This window comes from Camarhynchus parvulus, chromosome 8, assembly GCF_901933205.1.
Source record: "Camarhynchus parvulus chromosome 8, STF_HiC, whole genome shotgun sequence".
Lineage (NCBI taxonomy): Eukaryota > Metazoa > Chordata > Aves > Passeriformes > Thraupidae > Camarhynchus > Camarhynchus parvulus.
In genome coordinates, this window is record NC_044578.1 from 4,111,963 (window position 1) to 4,134,290 (window position 22,328).

Here is a 22,328-nt window from a genome sequence, read left to right on the forward strand (position 1 = left end):
CATAGATGGTGAGCTTTTCCTGGATTTCCCAAAGAGAAATACATAAACTCCCTGGGAGTCAAGCTCAGTTGTGTAAACACTCGCAGTGAATTTATTTCATGACATGCTGCAGCCCTGTGGTCACCCAGCAGCTCCACCTCCTTTGGGTCGGTTCTGTGCCATCTCCTGTGCTGCAGCAGTGCTGTTGGACACTGGTGGGGCAAAACCATCCCATCTGGTGGGGCAAAACCACTGAGCACTTGGTCAGGTTTCACGCGGTCAATCCAGCAGATGCAGAAATGCATCACCGGTCAATGATTCCTCCCAGGGGTTAATTCCATCACACTCCTGGAGTATTTCTAGCCCAGCCCAGGTTCCAAAGCACCCTGTGCCAGGCACCTTGTGCTTTCAGCAGGCTCTGCTCTGGAGGTCCCTGCCAGCACAGGGCTGCCCGCCGTGCTGCGGGGCAGGGTTGGAGCAGTGCCGGCTGCGCCGCGCCGTCCCCGCCTGGCACGGGGACCAGCCCGACCAGCAGCTCCAGCGCCCGTCCGTCTCACCACCTGGGACACACAGAGAGAAAGGGAAAAACAAAAAAAAAAAAGGGATTTCAGGTCTGGCTGAAGCTTCTCTGGATATGGACTCCCTGCTCTATGCCAGCCAGGCCCAGGCTGTTGAGATCGAGGCACTTTGAAGCCAGGGGAGATGAATCAGCATCACCCCAAACTGTAGCCATGATATTTTCTGAAAAATCCTTTCCTTAAGATTTTTTTCTCCTGAGAAGCTGAGAGGCCTCATGAACAAAATGTCAACAATGATTATCTGCTGCTGTGGAATGCAACAGGTGCATTTGTGATTGGTCTCATGTGGTTGTTTCTAATTAATGGCCAATCACAGTCAGCTGGCTCAGACTCTGTTCAAGACACAAGTTTTTGTTATAATTTCCATTCCTTTTCTATTCTTAGCTAGCCTTCTGATGAAATCCTTTCTTCTATTCTTTTAGTATATTTTTAATATAATATATATCATAAAATAATAAATCAGCCTTCTGAAACATGGAGTCAACATTCTCATCTCTTCCCTCATCCTGGGACCCCTGCGAACACCACCACACCAAACACCAACAGCTCTTTCTTGTCCATCTCATCTGAAACCCTCTGGTTTTCCTTTCCCAAAGCACAGCTCACAGCTCTCTCTGCAGCAACTTCTTGCCTCTGACCAAGGCAGAGTGACAGAAGTCCCCTAAAGCTGTGTGGATGTTGTGGAAAGTCCCTTTGGAGATGGGTCGTTTCAAAGCTTTTTCATTACAGTACAGACTGAGTTGTCAGGAGTGGTCGATACTATGGATTATGGCGGTGCTCCTGAATGATGGGAATGCTTGATGGCTGTCATTTACTGTCGTTTTTTATTTACTCCTCTGGCCTTCATGCCTGGCCTGGGCACTTTATTAATCCAGACAGTGCAAATGGATATGTGTGCTCTTACTTAGTGCTGGCTGGGAAGCTGAGTTTTCCATCTGCTGGAACATTGTTCTTTTAAAAATCAAAATTAGTTTGGTCTTAAATTAGTTTTGCAACAGAAAATTTGAAATTAAAAATTGCCCATGAGTTTAGAAGTGTGCCTGTCCCCACTGTTGCTAAAATCAAGGAGCACAGGGCTGGCTGGTCCAGTGCTCTGCTTTGCTGGCAGGTCCTGGGCTTCCCAAGCAAATTCCTGAGATTTGGAGACAACTTAATGAAGCTGAGCTTTTTTAAAAAAACCACTTTGCAGTCACTGAAGCAAAGCTTTGGCATTCAGCCTCACAAACCATCTCCCCAGCTCTGCTCCAGCTCCTTGTCTCATCACAGTTTTGATTTCCCACTGGTGAGACCCCAGTGATGAGCCCACGGTTGGAGGCCTGGAGCTCTGCCTGGTGGAACTGCTCTGAAGAAGGATTTTTCTGCCAGCTTCATGTGCTGAGATTTAGATTTTTCTTTTTTGTCATCATGAATCAGGACAAAAATATCCAGAGAAAGCTGCAACTTTTTTTGGAAATGAAAGAGCCTGTTCTGACCCCGGCTTTTTTTGCTACCCACTTAACTTTTTAGGATAGTATAGAAAGTGACAAAGAAAACATAAATATAAGCCTGTCACTTTGGAAAAACATATTTTTTCACGCCAAAATAGACTCTCTAGTCAAAATGCATCCCAGGAGGGGGTGGGAAATCTGGCAATGTAGCAGTTTTTTACTAAAATGGCTTTTTTGGTGACGAGTTGTGTGAGCAGTTGCTTCACCTGGGCCTTTCCTCTTCCCTTCCCTTCCCTGCCTGCTGAGGTTTGTGCTCTCCCCCTTGGAGCAGCCATCCTTAGTGGGATGCCACAAGCCCTCCAGAGGATTTCCTGGATTTAATCCAGCAATTAAGTTTATTATTACTATCTCTATTCATAGTAATAACAAATTACAGAATGGTTTGGATTGGATGGGAACATCTCATTCCAACCCCTCTGCCATGGGCAGGGACACCTTCCACTATCCCAGGCTGCTCCTGCTCCAAGCCCTGTCCAACCTGACCTTGGACACTGCCTGTGATGGAACAACCTACGCCAGGGCCTCACCACCCACACAGAGAAGATTTTCTTCTTCATATCCAACCCAACTCTGCTCTTTTCCAATTTAAACCCATTCCCCCATCCCCTGAGCTGCTCAGCTCAGGGGCTGTTCGGCATAAGCTGTCAGAACTCAGTACATCCCTCTGGGTGTCCAGAGTTGCTGAGGACCTCGTTGGGGGGCTTGGAGACCCTGGCACACAGCCCATAACACCTGGGGATTTGATTATGGCCCCTGGAGCAAGTTACCAGCTTTGTATGAGGACCTGAAAGTCACAGAGGTTTGAATAGTATAATAATAAAATTATCGCAGGGTGAAAATGTCGATTTTAGGATTTTTGGTATGGGCTTATGGGGACAAGATGGAGGAACTTGGGCATGTCCAGCCTTTCTTCTTCTTCATCTTGTTCTCCATTTTCTGCTGTGATGCTGGCACTTTGGGATTGGTTTAGAGTAGAAGTGCACTGTCTAACATAGGTGATAGGTATTGGGAATTAAGGTAAATATGTTATAGGTGGTTTGTAGTATAAAAAGACAACACCGCCTCGGGGGTGATCAGAGTGCCTGGGGCTGCCTGGCTGAGCAGAACTCAGCTGGGCAGAAAGAAAATTTTATAGATAAGAATTAATAAACAACTTCAAGACCAAAAACTGAAGAGCTCTGACTCGTTCTTCGGACACACAGGTCAAAACAGAGACATCCTGCACATCTCGGGGCAGCAATTAACAACCAGCTACCCGAGATAAGCCAGCCACAAAACACAGACGGGATTGATGTGTGGATGGCAGGAGCTGTTGGTTTAGCCACGTGGAGAGGGAAATCCACCCCTTTGGGCTCTCACCTGGGCGCTGGGTGAGCTGGCAGGCGGCTCCTCGGTCCCCAGGGCGGCAGTGGCAGGAGCAGCTGTCCCCCAGCAGCACGGGCACCCCGTTGTTGTGGCAGGGCCCGCAGCGACAGGAGCTGAATTCCAGCAGGAACTCACCCAGAGCCCTCCTCAGGTGCTGCTCCTTGTTCTTCATGTGGCCGAGGCTGCTCCTCCGCAGGATTTCGTGGATGGGCTGCAGCTGCAGGGGGATGGAGATGGATGGCATGGGAACAATTTCAGCTGGGCATGGACTGGGATGCTGTGACATTGCTGGATAAATTCAGGACTCGAGGAAAAACTCATTTGTCTTCCTCGACAGCTGCATGTGCATCATGCAAATGTGGTGCTGCCCCAGTGAGGAGCCACCGTTCCAAAACCTTCCTCATCTCAGGGGTTTGTGTGGGATTGGCTTTTCTGGACATGCTTTTAGTAGGGATTGGAATGATAAATTAAAACACCCCAGTAAGCCCATTTTTTGGACTGATTTCTTAGAGCTGTCACAGTCCCTGAGATTCTTGCATGCTTTTTGCCTTTTTGAAGAAAATGTTTTGGTAAGAGCTTTGGACAGAGGATATCATCAAAATTTATTGCCATCCTATCCCTTGCAGTGGCCAGATTGTGAAATATCCAGTAAATGCTGAGAATGAGGAATTTTGCCTATATATCTTTTGCCCTTTGATGTAGTGAAATAATACTGTCATCTACAGCTTTGGGAATGTAACTCGCTCATCATATTTTCCAGCAGCAAGATCCAGTTCCTATATCCCAGTCAGCAAAAATAGTCCAGTCTGGACAGAAATTATAACTTGACCAACTGAATATTAATATTCAATGAATATTAAAGCTAAAAACTTGGGACTGTATGAGGACATTTATTTACATTTGTCCATTGATGCTCCTGGGCAAACGCTCCCTGTCCAGGCCAGGAATTTGTTCCAGGGAAGAGCTGGGTGTCAGCTCTGTGAGAGTAATTTGTGGGCAGGATCAGGATCAGCTGGGCTTTGGGAAGAACTCTTAGGCAAATTTGCACAAGCCTGTTTGACAAACTGAGGGGACTGCAGATACGAGCTGCTGAAATGGCCCCTCTGGTTGCAGGAAGCTCTGGAGAGGTCAGTGCATGGTTTACTGGAAAACAAAGAGGTCAGGGCATGGTTTACTGGAAAACTGCAAGAAATCTTGCCCAGAATTAATAGGAACTTGTGCAAAAAGGTGAATAACCTGCAGCTGGAACTGAAAGTACTTCTGTGTTATCAGATCTTTCTGCTGCTGCCCAGGAAGGTTTGCACAGTCCTTCTTGCCCTGCCAATAACACAGATAATTCCCAAATCCATTTTCCCTTCTCCCACTCTCTGTCAGAGCTTTCAGACCTGCTTTCAAATGAAGACAAGAGAGATAGAAATGGCAGCATGGCCCTGCCATGACAGAGATCCTTCCCCCACACTCCACAGCTTCTCCTGGAGCAGAATGGTGATCTTGGCATCATGGGGTACTTGTGGTCCTGCTGACCACAGCTGAGGACTTGTGGCCACCCCCTCGTGCCTCTGCCAGCTCAACCCTGGATTATTTGTTTGTAGGATCACTCTTTTCTGTCTCTTTCTATCCCCTGTGCTTGCACCCATCTCCTCCTCCCCAGGAGCCCTATAAGATGCTTCAGTGATCTTCCCATTTTATGGGGCATCCAGTGAAACAAAAGGGAGAATAGAGCCTCACTGATTTTTATGGCCACAGACCTTCTTTTGGAGTGTGGAGAAAGACAGGACCCGCCTGACAAAGTAGCCAGGGGCTCTCTGCTCAGAGAACTCCTGGAGGAGGGCTGTCTTTGCAGAGATTTTGCTGGGTAACAAAACACCTTCCCCAGCCCCCTGTGAGTCCCCTGCAATACAGGAGGGTGGACAGCATCAGGGAGAATAGTAGGGATGAATACAACTGCAACTCATTGTGAAGTGTTGGGGAACACATCAGAAACTTAACCTGGCGCTAATCCAGCATTAAGCTCCTTGTCTGTCTCCCTGTGGATGCAGTCAGTGGGAGATGTACTCCCCATTGTGAAATGAATAAGAGGTTACCAGATCAGTGGCCCATTACATTTAATCTTGTTCTGTGATGGGATCACAATAAAAATACGAAATGATCTGCTCGACTACACTTTCATTCCTTAGAGCAGCAGAGTTTCTTCAACTGCAGAAAAGCCTTACCTGGAAATCAATAACAGCAGGATTATATTTTAATGACCTGCCCCAGTGACGATACATTTTGCCATCCCAACTCTTCAGGAGCCCTCCACTGGAACTGGTATCTCCCCCTCTAATCCGGGGAATAATATCTTCCACAACTGCACTGTGGCTCCCAGCATCTGCAGAGGTGAATTGCACAGGTATTATTCAGCTGCTGTTTCCACACAAAAAGGCTGCAGGAACTGCTCAGTGGAGGGGAGATCAATTGTGCTGTCAGGGGCTGCCTCCCGGGATCGATGTGAGCTCAGTGCTCCCTGCTTGTGGGGTGAGCCCTGCCACCTTATCACAGAGTGACAACTTGAGCATCCCAAATCCTCTGAGCTGATAACAGCTGCCTTGGAGCAGGTGCTGATAACTCCTCCAGCCTTGGTTTCTGGGTAGGACATGGGCAATAGGTCACACTGTCTATAGCTCATTAAGAAATGTACAAATCTGGGGGTTCCTACACTCTTTAAGTACTTTTAAGAGTCAATTTTGATTCAGTCTGTCATTGCTGTGGACTGCAGCTTCCCAGCCACCCCACAGCCTCTGTTTCTAATCCAGATATATTGCTACATAAATTCCTGCTCTTTTAAGAGACATCAGTACTCCTGGAGATGTGAACCCAAAGTTTCTGTGGTCCCACCTTGCCTGGGGGATGGCACCGGAGCTCCCTTCCTCACACCTTGTGTGACCCTGCACGAATCTCTGTGCCTGAGTGACCCAAACAAGCGACCCAAGGAGCCTCAGGAGACCCCAGCCCTGCTGCTGTACCAGTATTCAGGAGTCCTTTCTGTTTGCAGTCAGAGTGTGTCAAGGTTACTCCCAGATCCAGGTTCTTCTTGCTGGCTGTAATGCCAAGGGACAGCCCAACACAGGCACTTATCTCCTCCATGCTGATAGCTGCAAACCAGAAAGCAGACAGGTAAATCCAGTGGCTCACGCTGTTCATTTTCCTACTTCTGTTTTCTATCATTGAAGAAAAGATTCAGTTACTTTCATGGCTTGTATTTTGAAGTCAAAAGCTATTTTGGGCAGAGGACAGTGGAAAACCCCAATATTTTATTGGAGTATATTGGGCCTATCGTATATTAGATAGGCCCAATATAATAATAATATAATTTATTATTATAAATTATAATATTATTATAAATATTATAATATTATAAAAATATATAATATATAATATATATTATATATTATATATTATGTATATTATATAATATATATAAAATATATATTATATATTATATATAAAATTATATAATGTTATATAAAAATTATAATATTATAATAAATAATAATTATGTAATAGTTTCCTTAGAAAATACTAGAAGAAAGTAAAAAATTTAAGGCTTCAGGTACAGTTTGATCTATATATTTAACAATGACCTGGGTTTTTTTTTTCATAGACTAACTCATAACTAAAGCCAGGAACGGCAGCTGAAATCAATAGATCCTCAGTAATTTTCCTAAATTTGGGATCTGAATTTAGGAAATCAGATCATTAGGTGGTCTGATTTAGGAATCAGATAATTAATGGTTAAAAATCAGATCAGTTTAGGAATCTGATCATTAATGGGTTAAGCAGCACCTTCAGGAGTACCTTAGGAAAGGTGTGTGTGCTGAGAGCTGCCAGAGCTTTTCTGCCTGCTGCTGCCAGCACCAGCACCACATACATCATGAAAATATGTAACTGGAGAGCCATGAAGCAACTGCAGAGGGGAGAAGGGAACTAATGAGGTGGTTTCACCAAGGTAAGCAATGTGCATCTTTCATACAGCCTGGTTTTATGTAAGCACTTCAGTGTGCTGCAAATGTAAGGCTGAGCTCTTTAGTAGTTAAAAAGTCCATTGATTTCAGTAAATGCAGGTATTGTAGTTAACAGGTAACTTTTAAATTGCTCTTTTTTTGTCAAGAGGACCTAAAGTGTTTTCCAAAGAAGCCTGGTGATGCATAGAGTGGTTTTGAAAGGAGGCACAGGGGTCAGTGGGGTTTGTGTGTTGCGGTTTGATGGTCTGAAGTTGAAACCTCTGTCCAAGTCCCACCCTGGAGCACTGTGTGCTGAACAGCCTCCCCTCTGCACTGGGGAGCAGGGCCTTGCCTTGCTTGTGTTTACAATATTGCTCCAACACTCATGGCTCTGCTTTTGTGGGGGTTATGGGGTGGTGTGGGTTAAAAGGGACCTTGAGGGGCCATCTGGTCCAGCCCCTCTCCCTCATGGACAGGGACATTTTCAATTACACAAGTTTGTTCAGAGCCCCATCCAACCTGGCCTTGAGTGTGCCCAGGATTGGGACATCCACCACCTCTCCAGGCAACAGTGTTTCATCAACCTCATTGTAAAACATGGCTGCTTTAATCTACATTCGCCCTCTTTTAGTTGAAAACCATCGCCCCTTGTCCTGTCACAACAGGCCCTGATTAAAACCTATCTTTATCATGTCTTTTAAGCACTGGAAGGTTGCAATGAGGTCTCACTGAGGATTGGATAAGAAAAATACAGGCTGAAAAACATAAATTCTCTCAGCCTTTTCTCATAGGAGAGGTTCCCCACTCCTCCAATCAGCTTTGTGGCCTCCTCTGGACTTGTTCCCCACCAGTCCCATGTCTTTGCTGTGCTGGGGATCCCTGATGCAGCACTGCTCATGGGGCCTCACCAGAGGGGCAGAATCCCCTTCCACCGCCTGCACATGGCCTTGCTGGACCTCATGAGGTTCCCAGGGGCCCAGAGCTTGTCCAGGTCCCCCTGGGATGTCACCTGCAAGCTTGTTCCCTTCTGCCCATGCTACAGGAGAGGCTCACTGGGGCACAGATCTGCTCCTTGGCCTGGTGGATCCAAACCCTGCTTAGAACTCAGCATCCTGACAAAGGGGCTGCAGGTCCTGGCTTCAAACTGGTGAGAGCTGAAACACAGTCCAGACCTGAGTTGGGAACTGCATCCCACTGCAAAACTGGGCCCTTGAGAAAGATTAAACGTGTAGCACTCAATTACTTGTACTAAACTGTTCAACAGTTGTAAACACAGTGGGTAAAGTTCACTCACCCAAAGCAGCATGAGTGATTGCTCATCTTGGTGCTGGAGTGCCATAAAATTAAACTTGAGGAACACCCTGATTAATTGATTTGCCATGGTTCCTGTTGAGTAATTATGTTCAGCGAGGGGCTGTCGATACCATTCGCCATTGGTCGTGGCGAGATCGGGTCTTGATAAATGAAAAGTGGTTATCACTGCAAAAGGGTGGCCTCAGTAAATATTAGTGCTTGAGGGGGGAGCCCTGATAGGGTTTTTTTTTTTGTTTTATATGATATAATTTGCGATAGTTAAATGTGCTCGAGTGATAAGATTTACTGCTGCATTTTGAATTAATCAGAATATATGAAGACTCTTTCTAATTTACTCAGCGCATAATGTTCCTCCCATAAATGTTCTTGTAATGTGTGAGCACATTATACTGTTTTCTGCTAAATAATAGAACCATAACAATCTATTTTAAAAACAAGTAATGAAAAATATTGACGGCAGAGCAACGAGGGACCTCACTCTGACATATGTATTTATTTCACTCATGACCACATCCATATAAGCCCTTGCAGCCTGAAAGCTGGGAATGGGTCTGGCAGCAAAACTGCAGCCCTGAGCTCTGCAGTGAGCTGTGGATACCTAAACACAAGAGGTGATTTCATTTTCAAAATTCAGGTTTCCTAAATGCTCAGAGTCTGAGCCAGATGCTCAGTGACCACCTAAGCTGTGTCTCATTTAGGGAGGACTCGGCCAAGGGATCTTCTTCCTGAGTTTGTGCTTTAGTCACTGGTCTATAAGAAAATGAATATTCTGTGTTCCAGAGCATTTAGCAAGCAGCCTGGTGGGCTGGGTGGGCACTGAGGATGCAGTGGTTGACCTAAAGCAGCCCTGTGGGGGCTCAGTGATGCATCTGCAGAGCTTCAGGCTCATCTTAGGGAGCTCTGATTTTAAGACTTGAGCACTTGTATCCTGATCCTAACCATTCCTCGGGGAAGGAGGATAATCCTCTTGCAAACACAGCCTGCAAGCATGGCTGTGATCAACATTAGAGAAATCAGGGGGTGTTTTTGCTAAATGCTTTCAGACAGTGGCATATCAGACACTGCAGGTGGGTCCTTCTGGGTCAGCACTGTGTGACACAGAGCACTGCTGGCTTTGTAAGGGTGGACTTTCTGGCAGAGCCTGGATTAGATGAAAATTACAGAATGGTGCTGCATTAGAATGAAAATTACATCTCTACTGGGGTGCATTTTTGTCTTTTGCTGGACTTCAGTATCCTTCTTTCCTAAGATAAGGCATCTCGTAGCAGTAAATCTCCTTACATACACAGCAAGCACAAGATAAAGCAAAATAATAGCCTCCCTCCACATGCTCTTGATGAATTCTTCCTCTGAAATTGGCAGTCTGCTTCCTGAAGACTTGCTTGCCAAGACCTTGTTGACTTCTATATCACTCACCCTTCAAAGTGAAGGAGTAATTTGAAGAGGCATCATGTTTCCAAACATTGGAGGTTCAGGAACTTGATGAAAATTCTCTCAATCAGTAATTTCTTGTGGAAAATTTGGCATGGTTAATGTGCAATATGGAGTGCATAGTTCTGCTAATGCTGATGGGACCCAACCATTTCAGACCAGAGGCAGAATCTGGGGCAGAACCATGAAAATTATTGAAATTACTGAAATTACAGCAATTTGCACCTGTTGTCCAAGATCACAATTTCCTTCTTCATCAGTGTCTGGCCTGGAGTCACCAAGGCAGTGGCACCCCCGGCACAGCAGAGTGATGGCCCTTAGGGGAAATGGGATCTATTACATTGTTGACACCTTTACAAAAGTTGACAACCTGGTTATTGAGCCACATTATTGTTCTGTATCCCACGTTTTTGATTAGGAAAAATGTTACATTTTTGACTTGCTAGCAATGGCAATTCTCAGGCTCTCGGTGTCTGCCATGGGTGTTTGATCTAACTGAGATTTAGAGGTAGGGCCCTCCAGCCTCATACACTCCAATTTGTTGAGAACTGGAGCTAGCAGGGGTCTGTTAGTCTCCAGATGTGACACTAAGCAGAGCGAAGTGGCAGAGCTATTGCTGAGTGCAGTGCAGTATTTCCATGTATAGAAAATTGTGGGCCTTGCTATGAACAGGCTGAAATGTGAGAGGGCTGATTTGCTGAGCTCTTGATGGCTCTGCAGCCTTCAAGCATTCATGGTGAACAAAGATGACAAGAAATAGGAGAAGATTAGCAAGAAATGGAGAAAATGATGCTCAGGTTCCTTCCTTAATGACCAAACCCTCACCCAGGCACTTCTGAAATCAGAGCAGGAACCACGTTTGGTGACACTCAAGCTAATCCCAAGCCACGTGGCCAGTAGTGCCACCAGGCTGGAAATGCCAAGTTTAAAGCAGAAAGCTGAGAACAGAGGATATATTTTGATTTTCTGACCTTTTCTTCGCATTTCCTCCTTATTGATGACAAGGATGTACTCAAAGACCCCCCCCATGGTGCCAGATGTCATGAAGTGGGTGCCGTAGTCGTTGATGAATTTGGCATACATGCCATGGTTGTAGGTGTCTGGGAGCTCCTGCAGGGAGAGCAGCACATCTTCATCCAAAACAATGTTGTCCCTTCTCATCTTGAAGCGGGCTGTCTGCACCTTGGTCACAGCTCTAATGAACCCAACATTCTGCAGGTAAAGGAGAGAGGAGCTGCAGTTAACATGAATTTAACCAAATTAATTTCCAGGCTTTAGGCTTGCGGAGGGAAGCCTGAGTCTCTGACTATCAATGCGTGCATGAAAACAAGCCTGATTTTAAATGAAATAATGGTAATTCTTTTTTTAAAGCCTCTTTCTGATTTGCTGTGGAGGTGGAGGGCCTAGGGGGGTTGGATACCACAGGGGATTTATTGATGTGTGCATATGATCAGAGTTGGGCTCCACATGCTTCCCCTCCATTCTCCATTTCTGCAATTTCTTTTTCCAGTTTCCTTTCCATACTGATTTTCCCCTTTTTTGCTTTTTTTCACAAACTCAATGAGTAGCAAAGCACAAGGGTCGAGGCCAGCCCAGCAGAGGGGAGACTCCTTGGCCAGAAAGATGCTGATGGAGGGAGAATTTCCTGGATATACCACCAGCTCCAAGGCTCCACCTCTATAGTTGCCATTGCTTTGCACAAGTCTCCACTGCAACACGAGCAGCCCTTTAAATGATTCCCCAATAACTGATCATCATTTAGCTGCAAACATCATGTGAGTCTGGACAAGGGCACAGTAAATACTATAATGGTACTCATTCCAAACAGCTTTTAAGGGCATTTTAACTCGGAACACCATCAAAGTAATTCTTCTTTATTGTTTTCTGTCAGCAGCCTGGAGAGAAGTGGAGATGGGGCACAGTAAATGTGGGAAATACCAGCACTCATGTTATTAGATTGGAAAGAGGTCATCACTGCCACTCCATGATGCAAGCCCTCTGTGAGAAGTACACCCTATTATCAGGTGCTATTTTTTTCAGTGTGGTATTTTAACCTCCTGTTAAAAGTAGCCCATTTCCCTGTCACAAGGCAGCTCGTATTAATTTGAGCAAGATATATTTGCTACTAGAGATCATTCCTTGAGGATAATTGTTTTGATCAGCATCTTGATATTCCCTCCTCCCTCATTGTCACTTTCAAGCATTTTTTTATTTATGTGCTCAATGTAGCCATGAAACAGGATGGGGTGAGATGACATGTGCCGTGGCACTCTGTAATTCAATTTTATTCCCACTCCCTGTTTGCTGAAACATACCAAGAACAGCAAACAGGATTCCTAACGATCATACATTTGCAATTACATGAACAAATTAAGGTACAATTACCCTGTGTTAAAAAATGCAATTGAGAGAATAAACTGACATAAGTTACAGCCAGACCATGCCATGCACAGATGATGCGACTGGAGCAGATGCATCACTGATTTGCTTGGGTTTTTTTTTTACCTTTGCATCGTATTGTGTGAAATTCTTCAGGGATCCTTTACCACCTGATAAAGTGAGGCCCAGGTTTAACATGAGATCTGCAGCTCCAGGCCCAATTCCAATGGTGAAGCCTGTTGTTTTGGATTTATCACTTTTAAGGGCGTCAAGCAGGTCCTTTGAATCGTCGTAAAACTCAAAAGCAAACCCAGAATCAGCATGAGCCTAAAATGAAAGGAGCAGACATTAATTTTTCAGCGGCTTCCCTTCCTTTTTAATCTCTGTTTCTTGAAGGAATACCACTGTTAAACCCATGATGCTCCTGACAGCACCAGCACTGACTTCAGTGAGTGTGGAATAAGGAATTAAGTCCTGTGCCATTTCATTTGGAAATATGTGAGAAATGTGGATAAAGCCAAGCATTTTGCTTCTTCCATCTCCAAGTAGGGGAAAGGTCTGTGTTTAGCCACTCAAAGCCAGAGCTGGTAATGGTAGCTATTAAGACAGCCTGACACTTCTCATTATAAAACCTTCCTTCCAGTTCCTTTAGCTCTGCCAAATCCTAATGATTTGGACTGAATTTTTTTTTTCTCTCCAGCCTGCTTCTGGATGAATTTATTTAGGAAAAGAAAAATTCAACACCTATTTGCAATGGCAAGGCTAGAAAACAAACATTGTTTTGCCTGTGTTTTAGAGAAGTGACCTTTTCCTTGACAGCTCTACTTTGCTGGCACGTGGAATCGAGCAGCTCTGCTGAGTCTGAGCTCTGTCATTTGCCAGCTCTGTAAAAAGCCAGCCCCAGTGTTCAAACTGGGGACTCATGGACTCTGCCTGCTGGGAGGGCACGAAAGCTACTTGCATTGAGTAGTGTTTTCATTCATTCATTCATGTCAAAAAACACGACAAATGTTTAGCAGTGTGGCCAAGGCACCCACTTAGGATGTGGGAGACCCAAACTGAATCCTCACTCTGCTTGGGTCAGTGTCCAACATCACACATGACCTTATGGACTGTAGGTGTTGTGATCCCTGGTGACGGGTTGCAGGATCACTGTCTCACTCAGAATTCAGATTTATGCCCCTTGTAGCCATGCCATAGTTTTAAAATGCTTTCAAAGATTGAACCAGCAGCATTGTTACCATTTTACACACGGCCAGCTCAGTCCCTAGAAAGGCAAAAGGCCTGTGCAAGCTCTACAGCTCAATAATATCAGAATTTAGAGAAAAATTAGCAGAAATTTTAGATAAATTTAGACCTCTCACTTGGCTCTGCCTGGGCCAGAGGAAGCAGTGGGGATGCCTGGGTGATACAGCACGTGCGTTCCTTGAGGCGCCATAAACCAACATTTACACATCGAGTGCCTGCTGGGATACCTTAAAGACAACTAGAGACAGAATGTACCTGATGTCTTTGTGGGAAGCTGTTGGAACCCAGGAAATTCCTCTGGCTGCCCTGGAGGACTTGAGACCCTGCCAGGGGACTCAGAGACCTTGGCACAGAGCCCAAGACCCCTGTGCCTTTGATCTTGACCCATGGAAAAAATTGCCAACCTTTATATGAAGAATTACAAGTCAAGAAAGTTTAAATAGAATGATAGTGAATTTATCACGGGGTGAAAACGTAGAATTTTGGGGTTTTTAGAATGGGGGTTCAGGAGGCAAGATGGAGGAATCTGGGTGTGTCCAGTCCTTTCTCCTTCTTCTTCTTCTTTGCCTCCATCTTCTGCTGTGATGGTGACACTTTTGGATTGGTTTAGAGTAGAAATTCACTGTCTAACATAGGTGATAAGTATTGGGAAGGTATGGTAAATAATGTACATGTAGGTTTTAGTATAAAAGATAACACTACCCCAAGGGTGGCTAGTGTGCCTCTGTCTGACCTGCTGAACAGACCTCGGCAGCCCAGAGAAAGAATTTTATAGATCAGCAACAATAAACAACCTTGAAACCAAGAACAGAAGAGCTCTGACTCCTTCTTTGACAGCCGGGGCTGGGAAAAGAGACTTTCTAATGCATCTTGGGGTCACTCTGACCAGCAGAAATCCCAAGAAGAAGTCTGGCTGTTTTGCTGAGGAATTGCTGCTGAATTTGGCCTCCCTGCAGCACTCACCATGAACTGGTACAGGTGGAGGTTGTAGGGCTTGCGGAAATACTTCTCATCATCGCCGTAGTGCAGGCGCTCGCAGGCGGCGTCGTAGCGCAGCTCCCGCCACTCCCCGTTGTACACGTACTCACAGAGCCCTCCAAAATACCCCGGGTCATAAATGTTCTGCCTCCCTTCCTCTGTCAGGATGTTGTGCCTTGGAAAGAGGAATGTGAAAAGCGCATTTTATATGGCTCTACGCAGATATTGGCTATACGTATTGTGTTGTGTTGATTAGTCGTGCTGTATTGACGTTTTAATGGTGTGGTAAATGTAGTTTTGTAGTTAAAGGGTAACTTTTGTAGTTAAAATAGGAACTATGTATGTGGGATATTTTTTTAAGAAAGGAATGAGGTACTTGCACCAGATAGGAGGCACAGGACGCCTAAATCTTTCAGAGAAAGAGAATTTATTGCTCTCTTATCAGAAGAAACTTCTTCCTGCCTTACTCAGCTATGAAGACACCGTTAGGATTAATAGGAAGAAGCTGACACTGATTAGACTGAATCCTTTGTCTGAATGGAATTTATGCATCATGTATGAAGTGTATGACTATGCAATAGGCTATTGCTTTTAAGGGTTAATCCTTTGTTAACATGGGTCCTTTTTCAGGCTTATTTTGCCCAGAAAAAGGTACTCGGACATCCGTAACTCTTCGTTTCCATTGTCTCATATTGTCCTAATCCTAATTGTCTAAATTATTATTACTCTAATTACATTACTAGTTTTATAACCATTTTATTACTGTTAAACTTTACAAATTTTAAAAACAAGTGATTGGCGTTTTTCACAAGGAATTTATCCATCACTCTGGTTTTATTTCCTCGGTCTCTGTCACAGGTTCTCCTGATGCTGATATCCCCACCACCAGGTTATCCATCCTCAGGCCTCCTGAGGAACTGGAATAGAGCTTAAGGCTGGGCTGGGTTTGTTATCTCCTTGCTGTCTCCTTCCCAAAGCTACCAGGAGACAAAGAGACATTTTATTTCCAAGGCATTCGTTTGGGCTCGCATGCAAGAAATGGAAGAAATCAGTGAAGTTGCCTAGCCCCTCCCAGCAAGCACAGCTATGAAAGTCCCAAAGTCCTGGAATTCCTCCAGGTTCCTCTTGAGCCTAATGCATCTCATTGTCACAAAGTGCTTCCTGGCATTCTCTGCAATTATTTTCTGTCTTAATTTAATCTCTTTCTTTTTAATAATGGTCCCGTTTCTCAGGGTAGTTAACACCCTCCCTAGACATGAAGCCTGTGCTTTGCCAAGTCTGTCACTTATTATTTCCTTATTCCTCCTTCTTCCTGCTCTCCAGCCCTCACAGCTGCTGCCCTCTGCAATCCTTCCTATTACTTAGTATTCCATGTAATTGCATGGCCCAAAGTGAAAGCTTTATTCAAACTAGCAGCAGTACTGCTCTTCTCAACAGGCAACCATCTTTAGGACTAAGATAGCAAATGCCACTGCTTTTGTGTGTTCTGCAGGAGAAACACTTCAGAGAGCAGAATTAAACAGGGTTCTCAGTGGTAATTAATGCGTGCCTTGTAAAACTTTTGATGGACCCTCCCAGGCCCTGGGCCAGGGAGACATTTATCTCATGGACCCCAGAGAGTGTTGGATTGAGCTGATGGGAAAGTTACACAATGGCTGGCTCCATCCTCATCCTGCAGCCCATGTTCATAAAATCCTGGAATGGTTTGGGCTGGGAGGCACCTTCAAGATCATTTCATTCCAATCCCTCTGCCACAGACAGGACTGTGTTCTCCAAGGGAAACTGAGCTTGGTTTTCAACAGGAGCGTCACAGTGACAATTTACCTTTCAGTTTCATTTGATTCTGGATTTCTCTTTTGCCTGTATTACCTAATCAAAATTTGAAACTGAGCAGGGAAACAATTTTTGTGGATAGGAGTATTTACATATACTTGTGTGGAGCTCAGGCTCTCTGCCTTGAATCTGTGCTCTGAAGTCCTAAATCCTGGAGTTAAATCTCCTTAAGGATGAGTGCCAGCAGGGGTCTGCATCTCCAAAGTCTGCTGTTTGCTTTAGTCTCTTACCTTTAACAACTGGAGAAAGCTGTGAGATAACTGGGATCTATTTTTTCAGGAGTACAAAAAGGGCATCACAAGTACTGTGGTCAGGTAATAGATCTGAGACAGAATTTGAAATAAAAGCTGGAATGAACCCTCATTGCTACCCATGGGACAGCACCTCCCCTTTGGGTTTTGTACAGCCCCCTATCAATTCATGGATCACTGCTATTACTAAGGAAGAGCAATATAAGAAACATAATCCTGTTTTGATTGCGAGAGGAGCAGCTATTGATTAATTACTCACCCTTGGACTATTTTTTCCACCCCTGGGATTGGGAACAGATGTTCACAAGGGCTTTCAATATCTTCATCCTCACAATTATCCTCATCAGACCCATCTCTGCAGTCCCAGTCTCCGTTGCACACGAGATGCCGTTGAATGCAGCGCCCTAAAGTGCACAGATGCAGGCGGTGGCTTATCCTCCCTCCAGACATCCTGGCTGGCAGCTTGCATTGATTGTGCTGTTTTTCACCCACATCTCAAGGCCACAAGAAGTCATGCTGCATGTTAAGCACGGCGTTATTCCATGGGGATTTGGCTTTTCCAAGCTTTTGGGACCTAAACACAGCACAGAGTCCAAGCTGGCCACTTCCATGGGCTTCTATCAGGTGGGAATCAAGGAGAGGTCACCTCGCTGCCCTGACTTTATTTTCTAAAATCACACTCTTGGAAAGTTGCTGTAGGAATAGCTTCACCCCTTGGCTTAAGGAAGTCAACTCCATCTCTTATTAAAGTGCAATGTTTCCTCTTCCCATTGCCGGAGGCATTTGGGGAGTTTATTGCAATAATTAATTGCAAGAATGGATATTTGCAGGAAAGGCAATGTGGAAGGGCTTTTGCTCCTGGGAGCATGGAGAAAGCCTTGAGGAGGGCACTGGCACTGCTTAATTTACCCCAGTGGAGTGATGATAACCAGCTGATGAGCTGGTCACGGAGCTGGCCTGTGGCTCCAAATTTTGATAGAATTTTCATTAAACGCTCAGGAAGGAAGTTTGAGCCATTTGTGTAGAAACAAAAACCTGTCAAGGCCAGTCAAACTTGAGAGAACAGCCGTTTTATATCCTGATCCTCAGAGCTGGAGGTGGCTAAAAATAACTAAATCACCCCAACAGATTGCTGGTTGGATTGATGATTGAACTCTGTCTCTAGCAGGGGAGAACGTGGCGTGCTGTGGGAGCGGAGCGTGAGCACACAGCACAGCAGTTAGAGCAGAATATTCCTACTCTCTTTGTTCCACTGAAAAATTCACATTCTCCATGTCACACAGCCTTCTTTTCTACCCAAATCTGAGCGCAGCATGGATGGATTTCTGTAAAAGTGGGGGGAAACACTGAAGAGGGGAAAATCCCTGCTTTCTCTTGTACTGGTTCACCCTCCTGCTGCCCGGGCAGGGGACTGATACCCCCAGAACCAAAACCTCTTTGGGCAGGGGTCTGTGCCTGGATCACTCACCTGTTTCCTTGCACTGGAAGTCCTGCCCACACCCCGGTGGCCCTGAGCAGGGTGTCTCAGCCCGGCAGGCTTGCTCATCCCAGAGGTGCCCTGCACAGCGTCGCCCTCCGAACGCTGCCGGCCGCTCCAGCCGCCGGTACCGGTGCTGCAGAGACACAGCCACCACGTGTGTCCCACCTGCCTGCCCTCCACAGGCCAGAATGCAACCAAAACTACAATTCCAATAGGTATTCCTAATTTGTGTGTGTGTGGGGCTTGAAGACTTTGTGTGTGATAAAGGCAGGAGGGTCAGCAGAGAGTTGGGAGATCAGATTTGCCTGGAGTTTGTACGTGTGAACTTAGAACGGCTGTTCAAAAAATATCTCTGTTTTATACCTTGGAAAAATATGTCATTTTTCCAGCTTTGTCCTGCAATGCACCAGGCTCAGATGGACACACACACTAATTACAACACTGATCCTGCAACATTTCTGATGGATTATTAATGAGAATTGCTGCTCTTTAAACTAGGAAGGGGGGAAAAAAAGAAAGGGAGAAAAGCCATATTATTTACTGATAATATACTGACTATAAGCACAGGAACAAGAAAGGCAGGGATAAGATAAACTCAGTAAAAAGCAGAATTATGTCAGGTATGTGAAAATAAATTCTCAAACTATGAAGACATATGTGAAATGTAATAAAAATATGAGAACAGGAGCTGATGCATAAGGCTGCTTCTAATTTCTTTTCGCTGGAGTATTTGCATTAAGAACCAGGGGATACTTAATTAAATCTGAGACAGAAAAGGAAGAAAGTCTTGGGCAAGTATTAGGTCCTGATTCTTCCACCATTTGCCTTGACTTTGCTTTTCCTCTTCTGCTGCCTCCAATGAATTTATTCCCCAGTTTACACCAGGGTAAATAAGAGCCTCTCTAGCAGAGGAGCATTTCCATCATATTTGGATGAGTTTACTAGATGCTTCAGAATGATGAATATGTATAATATATATAATTAATGTGTGTACATCCTCATCACAGACACATCTGAAGATAAATGAATACATTACAGCGGATCCTTACTTTTTTCTCTTGGCAAGGGAAGCAATCAGTCCATCCTGACCACTGGCTCAGCTGACAGTCAACAGGAGCTGGAGAATAAACATCTCTGCTGCTTCTTCTAGGGAGGGGAAGAAAGAGTGGTCTAAGGTCTTTGAAGCTGTGTTTTGAGAGGGGCTGAAGGCTGGAAGGGGGAAAATTATCTGTGTGTATCTGTGTGTGTGTGTTTTTCCACCAGGAAACTGGTTTGTAGGAAATGGGAAGCATCCCAAGATGTCCCATCCAAGTATTCACCATCAGAATTGAGCAGGACCTGCAGGTGCAGTACCTGGGGATTTTGTCTTGGGATTCCTGCTCTCCCAAGACAACTTTGCCCTTTCCAATAGGTAGATTGCAATTAAAAGAATATATATATGACCAACCATCAATATATATGTGACCAACCATCATGAGTAAACAGAAGAAATGTCCTGAAGAGACAGGTTTTAGAGGAAAGCTAATTTTTTGCCTTTCTTTTCAGAAGCACATCACAATCTCCGGGAGCAGGGATGTTTATCACTATTGAGCCTGTTTTGGTGTCACTTTTTTTACACCTGTGTGAGCTCATGGTCGGGATTTTTCCTGGTGTGAAATCAGATCCTGCTTTCCATGGGCTTTGTGGACGGGTGGAAATTGTTAGAGCACCAACAGTGCTGAGAGAACAAGGCACAAAGGACCTTGGCTGAGAAATTTGTTGGTTGAGTATTTCTAAAGCAAAAGACACAAATTCTGAGGAGAAGAAAATAACTAAAGGAATATTATGAAAGGAGAAAAGGGCAAAGGTATGGTATTGTAGTGGCATCTTGGGTATCGTGTATGGTATCTTGGGTCGGACTCTCTGCACACACTCTGAATATCACTACACAACAGCCAGAAAACACTTCTCCTGCCTCCCAGCCCAGTCATTACAATCTCTAGTTCTGTCTCTACTCTAAAACCTTCATTTGTTTGAGCCATTTCTTTGTCTTCAGGAGCGATTTGTGGCATGCAAACACAACCCTGCGTTTGCCACAGCCTTCGAAGCATTTTGAGGGTTTATTCCAAGTAAGAACATTATTATTTTTATTATTATTTGGGTGATTAACTAATGAGCACTCTGTTTTGCTTACAAGACTGCAGTCCACAGAGAAATATTGATAATTAGCAGAGGTATGGAGCTCATGGGGGATTCATCAGAGGCTGGGCAAGAGAGATTTACCAAACGAGAGCCACAGCAGCTGAGTAAGGGAGCCTGTGGGTGCAGACCCTGTGTGAGGTGAAAACCCAGGAGCCTGCAGGAACCCAGGGCTGGAGGACATGCAGGTATTGATGCCTTTTTGCTGTGACAGGAGGATTTGTGGGCTGCATCCTTCAGCACTTCCCAAAGTACTTAATTGGCTCGCCTTCGATTGGATTTTACATTTACCTCTTCATTACTCTGCCTTGTTTGATAAGTTCATCAAACATCAAAAATCTTGTCTTTGTTCATTTTCAAAAGGGATTATCGGAATAAGCCTTCATAATTAAGTGTATCACTGCCACAGTTTTTTCCTTTCTGCCTTCTCCTTGTCTCCATGTTCCAATTATCACTGATACCTTTTTTTGATCCTCCTAAATCATATTTGCCTTTACAACAAGCTTGAAATTAATAGCTGTAGAAAAAAACCCTCCACCCCATTTCCCTATCATGACACTGTAGCTTTAGAAAAAACGTAACTTGTTTATTCTTTTCCTTCAAAGCCCAAGTGACACTTGGATAGGTTAATAATATTGTTCATGGGGGAAAAAAAAAAACCTGAGGAATGAGGATCTGGCTTGGACTGAAAACTGGGTTATTCACATGCACTTGTTAGCTTCGTGTTGTCGAGTGTAAAATAATTAGAATGCAAAAGAATATGAAAAATATTAACTCATAAATCATCCTGTGTAGAGAATTCATTTCAAGTGCCCAAACCCAGCCTGGTAATTTCGGTAAGGAAGTTTAAGAGGCTTAATAGTCATCTGTAAAAGGAAAATCATTGTGCAAACAGTTCCTTTAAGAAGGAATTATGATGCCTGACTCGGGCTTTGGACAGCTGCCAATTTTTAATTTATTGTTTTTTTTCCTGGTAGCTTTGTGCACATGCCTCAAGCCAGGACAAAACTGATGGGCTGACTGACGTGCTGGTAATTCCTGTGTGGAAATGTGGGGAAGGGACCAGACTCACCTGTGGGAAGGCAGTGCCCGGAGCTCCCTGCACGCCTGGGCTGGTGTCAGAGCCAGTGAGCACACAGACAGGATCCAGGCACAGAGCTGAGCCAGGCCCCGCCACATTGCTCTGCCACACGTGAATGTTTGCTGCAGATCGGCTGCAAACCAAAGCTTTCAAGTTTTCAGGACTGCTGGAAGGAGCATGGAGCCCACCAGGCTCCAAAATGCTGCAGTAAATCATTGACAGCAGCACAGATCCAATCACAAAGAATCAGGACACATCCCAGAGGCCTTTGCCCTTTTGGAAACAAATTCCCAGTTTTCTGGCAAGGAAATATATTAAACTGTGCAACTGTTTCCACATTAAAGTCAATCAATCCTATTGCAGCAGTGTGTTTCTTACCCAGCCTGCGCCCTCCTTTTAATTTGAAGGAGGAGGAAACTCATGTTATTTCCCACTGTGACTTCCCTGTAATTTTGATGTGTCTGGTTGCTGACCAGGGAAAAGCTTCCCAGTACAGCAAATTGAAGATTAGCACAAAATTGTGTTATGAGGAACGTGTGCCTTGCAGATACACGAAGGAAATGTCAGTTCAGCTTCCTCCCCTCGCCAGCCCCACGAGACAGTTTCTAAAGCTGGTGTGAGCTGTCACCTGGCTTCTGGATGGCCCTACACAGCCACTGCAACGTGAAAATCGAATTCCTTGTTTTCTAAAGTGATTTGGGGGGAGGCAGACGTCCCCAACATCTGAAATTGTTGTGGCCATACCTTGTGCAAACCCATCTGC

General features: G+C 44.8%; 1 protein-coding gene across 1 annotated transcript; it reads right to left on the reverse strand.

Moving 5' to 3' along the window:
• Positions 1–387: 387 nt before the first annotated feature.
• On the reverse strand, positions 388–21,663 carry C8A (complement C8 alpha chain). The gene is made up of 11 exons (XM_030953637.1): positions 21,557–21,663; positions 19,356–19,452; positions 18,295–18,439; positions 17,086–17,230; positions 14,728–14,917; positions 12,643–12,843; positions 11,109–11,349; positions 6,415–6,543; positions 5,623–5,780; positions 3,404–3,626; positions 388–539 (listed from the first exon to the last, which is right to left on the reverse strand). The coding sequence occupies exons 1-11, from the start codon at positions 21,661–21,663 to the stop codon at positions 388–390; spliced, it is 1,788 nt and encodes a 595-aa protein (XP_030809497.1).
• Between the last annotated feature and the right edge of the window lie 665 nt (positions 21,664–22,328).